Genomic DNA, 6,070 nt, shown 5'->3' on the forward strand with positions numbered 1-6,070 from the left:
ACCTCCCCTGCCCTTCCCTTGCTATATCACACACACACACACACTCCCCTCCCCTGCCTTATTGTATCACACACACACACACACACCTCCCCTGCCTTGCTGTATCACACACACACACACTCCCCTCCCCTGCCCATGCTATAACACACACACATCCACCCCCACACCCACACCCACTCCCTTGCCCTGCTGTAACACGCACACACACTCCCACAGACCCTTCCCTTGTTGTATCACACACACACACACACACTCCCCTCCACTGCCTTGCTGTATCACACACATACACACAATCCCCTCCCCTGCCTTACCACACACCCACCCACCCACAGACCCTACCCTATCCTTTGAATATATGTTTAGAGTTTAATATATATTTTGTGTATTTTTGTAGATAATGATGTCGACATCATCTAGTGTTAACAATACAAATTCAAGGGCATTGAAATTTGAAAACTTGAAATGTGATTGTGGATACCGTGCTGCAGTTAGGATTTCAGAGTCTGAGCAAAATCCAAACAGGCTATACTACAACTGTCCCAAAAAAGGGAAAGGAGGGTGTGATTTCTTTGCTTGGTGCTACCCAAAGGAAGACATGGGAAATCTGGCCATGTCTACAATTGTACCAAGAAACATTCACATGCATGATGGAAGCGGAATGCAGCCGAATGGAGTACAACTGAAGGATGAGATGGCTGAAAAAATATTTCTTGTGTGTCTAATTGTATTGATCTTCTGTGTGGTGAACTTTGTATTGCTAGCTTTTAAAGTCTGATGTAACTTTTGTTTGTTTAAAGTATGATGTAACTTTAAAAATTTGGTTATGAGAAGGGTGTTGTCTTGTAAGGCATTTGGTATTAGTAATGAAAAAGTTGGTTTAAAGTCTTTTCCAATCCATTTGGTGATTCCAATATACTAAAGGGACACATATATACAGACTTGTACACAATCAAGTATACTAAGATTGTGTCTAAAAAACACTCCTCACATAATTTGCATTAATACAGACCCAAATGTCTATCAAATCAAACCAACAGCTACACCTATTGACCACTACTACTATCTAAACTACTAGCAATTTGTGCATTCCTTCTTGTCCTATAGGCAGCCATCTTTGATCCCAGTCTCTCTTGTACACATCCACTTGTCTGTATAGATGCACTGGTTGTTGATCTGGTTTGCCTCTGGGAGTTACTAATATCATCATGACTACTGGTTCCAGTTTCTTGTCTCTACACCATAAAAAAAAGCAACATTTTATTCACTAATATATATAATTATGAAATAAAGCTAGTTAGAGAATCAAATAAATTTACCTCACTACCCCCTCTTTTCCTTTTCCCTTTCTCTTTCACTGCACCACCTTTGCAGGTTCTCTTATTGTGATGTAACTGATTGCACTTGCTACATTTTACTGATGATGATCTTCTTCTGAATTCTGAAGGGGCTCCTTTATCAATAGCTCTTCTTCTATTTTTGGTGGGTCTTCCAGGTTTTCTTCTTAAAAGGGGGGGTTGCACCACACCATATATACTACTCTCCTCAGATAATCCTGTTATATCTGGCTGTGCATGGATCATATCTCCATATGCTAACTGATATCTTTGCACAGAGTAGTATGGATCATAGTAGTCATGAATGTTCTATTGCTTAACAGCAATAACATGGGCTGCATGCTTACAAGGCAACCCAGTTGCTTCCCAGACTTTACAAGTACAAATTCTATCATCCAATTTCACCACAACCACTTGATGCCCATCATTGACTTCAAACTCATACAGACCTGCTTCATGTGCAGTGCAACCCCTTGCTGACCTTTCAATAGCAAGCAATCTCTTCTTAATAGTTGGTGTAATTGTACCCATGAAACTGCAACCATTTGCATACCTCTGATGAAACCTTGTCATCAACTGCACCCTAAGTTGGTCAATCAAGTTCACTATTGGCTTGTCTCTATAAGGTGCAATCCACTGGTTGAATGATTCGGTCATGTTGTTAGTCACATGGTCACTCTTCGCACCATGATCAAAGGCATGTCTTGACTAGTTAGCAGGTGGGTTTCTCATCAACCATTCATGAGCTTCTACATTTATATCTTTCTTCTCCCCCATAGTTTTCTGAAAATTAGCAACAGTTGATGCTTTGGTAGCAGTCCAGAAGGTAGTCCTCAACATTGCTCCAGGATAAACACCCCTAAAGTTGGCATATAAATGCCTACAACAATGTCTCTGATTACATCGAGGGAATTGTTGTTGAATTGAATCAATTAGACCCTGTAAATGATTAAGAGGTTATATATGTTAAATTATGCATATAAAAGTAAAAATATATCTATCAACTATTAACTCAAATAATACTTACTAACCTTCTGCTTGTCAGACATAAAGGTCAAGTGGGGTATAAAGTTTGTCTCTGTTTGTAGAGCAATGCTTAAGCAATCCAAGAACCACATCCAACTATCTTTTCTCTCAGCCTCTACTATTCCAAATGCAATTGGAAATAAACCATTATTTCCATCTAATGATATTGCTGCTAAAAACACACCTCCATACTTTCCCTTTAGGTGGCAACCATCTAATCCTATAAATGGCCTACGCCCTTGTACAAGACCTTTTATACATGCTTTAAAACACACAAACACCCTCTTAAACACAGGATTCTGATTCATATCCTGCCTATCCTCCATTTGAATGTTGAGTACTGCTCCAGGGTTATACTCATCAATCAAATTAAGATAAGCTGGCAACTGTGCAAATGATTTAGCATGATTGCCTTCAATCTCTTCTTTGGCAATCATTCTTGCCCTATACAACTGTTGCTTGCTTGGTTGTAGTCCATATTGTACCTTCATCAGTGTTGCCATGCTTTTAATGGGCATATCAGGATCTACCCTGATGTGAGGACCAAGTTTAACTACTATCCATCTTAAGTTAGCTGCTGCCAATTTTGTCCTTCTTCCACTACAAGTATGTTTGTCTGCATATGCTCTGACAATGAAAGTCTTGCCATCATTTGCAAGAGAAGCATGTATCCTCCAAGGGCAACCATCATCTGCACAAACCACAGTTACTCTAGTCCTCTCATTTTTTTGCCTATAAATTTCAAACCCCTCTTGAATTGCATAATTCTTTAAGTGAGTTCTATATTGTTGCACACAATCAAAAGTCATCCCTACACCCAACTCCAATATTTTCCTATCATTCACACCACTTTTTTGGGAGAATTGTGAATGGTACTCCTCAGAATCATAGTCTGAAATACCATCCCTATCTGACTCATCTTCATCTTTATCTTCCTCAGGAATATAATCTGAGTCTGCCCCTGTACCATGCTCACCAACTTTGTCTGTAAACACCTCACCCACTACTTCTTCAGATTCATCTTCACCATCATCTGAAGAATCTGAGCTTCTACCACTTTCTCTATCCAGCTCATCCTCACTAAGTTGCCAATTATCATCATCAGCTGATTCATTCAACTCCACAGGTTCAAACTCATTAGATCCTGCAAGACTGGAAGGTGTGCTACTTGAAATACCAAGACCTGTAGCACCCCCCCCCCTTTTGACAGTCTTCTTTGGCATTCTACTACTACTAGGAGCAGTAGTAATTTGGTGTCTCAGCAATGTAGGTTCACCAACTATATTTCTTTGCCTTCTTGTATTAGTGGTCCTACCAATCACCTCACGTTCAAATCCATTAATCTTATAAGATTGGCTTGTTTGGTCAGTCTCACTCTCTTGCACATTGAAGACATACAGTCTGATGATCTTGTCATTATCATAAATGTTAAACAGTTGCATCAATGATTGATCATTCCACACTTCTACACCCTCATTCCCACCCGGTACTGTAGCTTTGCATTTGAAAGTCAAAGCTCTACCATCTGGTATATGACCTAGGACTGTGCTATAGATGTCATGCACCAAGTCAATATATCCATACCTATCTCTATCGACTAATTTATGTGAAACATTCCCATCATAATAGTAATAAACATTGAATAAATCCATCCTGCAAGCATTAGGCACATCATATGATCAAAACATTCCCATCACAAACAAACAGGTTGTGTGTGTGTGTGCGTGTGTGTGCTAGGTGCTGCTGGGTCAAAAGGGGGTGTGTGTGTATGTGGTAGGTGCGGCAGGGGCATAAGGGTCTGTGTGTGTGTTGTAGGTGCAGCATGTGCAGGTGTGGAGTGTGGGGGTTGTGGGGTATGTGTGTGTGATAGGAACATCACAAGGGCTGGGCTGTGTGGTAGTGCAACAAGGGCAGAAGTTGCTCAGGGTGTGGGGTATGTGCAGCAAGGGTACAGGGGATGGGGTGTGGGGTATGTGCAGCAAGGGCACAAGGGGTGGGGTGTGTGATATGTGCAGCAAAGGCAGAAAAGGCTCGGGGTGTGTGTGTATGGTGGGGGGGGTGTGTGTTTGTTAGGTGCATCAGGGGTAGGCTCGGGTTGGGTGTGTGTGTCTCTGCAGGTCAGTGAGTAGTGTGTGAGTGTGCTCTAGTGTACATCAAAGGGCAACAGAGATCATAAATTTCAAAACTCTATCCCTCTCCCATTATAGATCATGCAATTATAGTCTTCAAAAAATTGAAATTAGGGCAAAAAAAATTCGATTTTGGAGATGCAGGTTTTGGTTTTGAGATAACTTACATTTCAGGGTAGGTGGCAGAGTGCGGTTGATGTTCAGGGTTCTTTGATCGCCAATATGTGTGCAAAGTTGCAGCAGTTGTAGCAGTTGCAGAGAGCCAGAGATGAACCGTAACTTAGAGAGGGTTGTGTGGCCAGTTGCAGAGGAAGAAGATGGGATGTCCAGTTGCAGAGGGTGATGTTGTATCACAGGCTTATTTTCGTTTCACTATGCACGAAGAAGATGGTGGGGGTGCAGGAGTGCAATGGCGGAGATGGACAGTGCTGCAAGGCGGAGGGAGATGGCAGAGACGTTTTGTTCAAAGGAAGAAGATGAAGATGGGTAGAGATGAGAAGCGCAACTCTGTCTTTTTTAAAAAATTACCTTACTCACGTCATTAGTTAACCGTGACCCAAAGGTGTCCGTTAGTTTTTGGGTCATTACTGATATACTAGTGCTTAGGGGGGTGACATCATCATATTGGTCCATTTGAGGGGTTGGCGATGAAAATTTCCCTTTTTTTTACTCGACTGTTTAGAGAGAGTGTCAACTGTCAAGTATATAAAAATCAAAACGTAATGCTTCCTCGTCAAGCACTTTGGTTTTTTTATTTTTTTTTATTTAATAAAACTACTAAAACGACATGTGGGATGAGGTGTCACCACCCTCTCTAATGAATTCGGCTTTAGCTCTTATACGACTTCTTATGTCGGTTTCTAATCTCTTCTCTTCATTATCCTTTTACCCATATATATATATATATATTATAATATATAATATAGGAAAAGGTGTAGATAAAACAAAGATTTCTCAAACCTTTCGTCCTCATCTCCTTTTCCATTATATATAAAATAATATATATAAATAAACAACCATTAGTTAATCCCATTAACCATTCAAATTGAGATTTAATATTAATTAACTATTAAATCTCACTATATAATTAATCCAATAGTTGCACGTACAATCCTTCGCCGTTGGCATTGGAAAAAGGTATGCTCCGAATGGGAAATCTACTATAGATGCCGATCGGCTAATGCCAATAATTTCAAATTAAAAGTATTCATCAATTTCCACATCAGATGTAGATATAACTCTTGTTCTTTCCAAAGTTGTAGTAGTCAAGTATCGACTTGGTCTCTCTACTTAACAATATCACATGACAAACCTTTAGGCATAGAAATAATAACTGTCACGACCCAGGTTTGTCGAAACATCATGGAGAGAATCTGAACTTCCGATTGGGTATCTCAAAATGTTCCAAAACATTTTGAAAAATAAATATTAATATAATATTAATATTTTAGAAAATCTTTATAAACATTTTACAAAATGTAACACCGGATCCGGATTTTTATCCAATCATGTCTAGATACTCTCTCTTGATATTCACCCAAAATGGGAGGGGATTCCTTGTTGAGCATCTCTTTCGTCCAC

General features: G+C 39.9%; 1 protein-coding gene across 1 annotated transcript; it reads right to left on the reverse strand.

The window, feature by feature from the left end:
• Positions 1-2,042: 2,042 nt before the first annotated feature.
• LOC122650557 lies at positions 2,043-4,012 on the reverse strand. The gene is made up of 2 exons (XM_043843961.1): positions 2,366-4,012; positions 2,043-2,273 (listed from the first exon to the last, which is right to left on the reverse strand). Exons 1-2 carry the CDS (start codon positions 4,010-4,012, stop codon positions 2,043-2,045), a joined length of 1,878 nt encoding a protein of 625 aa, XP_043699896.1.
• Between the last annotated feature and the right edge of the window lie 2,058 nt (positions 4,013-6,070).

The sequence above is a fragment of the Telopea speciosissima genome, chromosome 2 (genome assembly GCF_018873765.1).
Source record: "Telopea speciosissima isolate NSW1024214 ecotype Mountain lineage chromosome 2, Tspe_v1, whole genome shotgun sequence".
Lineage (NCBI taxonomy): Eukaryota > Viridiplantae > Streptophyta > Magnoliopsida > Proteales > Proteaceae > Telopea > Telopea speciosissima.

Bases quoted from the DNA above. Each gene is read 5' to 3' on its own strand.
- LOC122650557 (XM_043843961.1), bottom strand. From the start codon at position 4,012: ATGGATTTATTCAATGTTTATTACTATTATGATGGGAATGTTTCACAT. The intron at 2,274-2,365 runs GTTAGTAAGTAT...AATCATTTACAG, and splicing joins TTATGTCTGACAAGCAGAAG to GGTCTAATTGATTCAATTCA.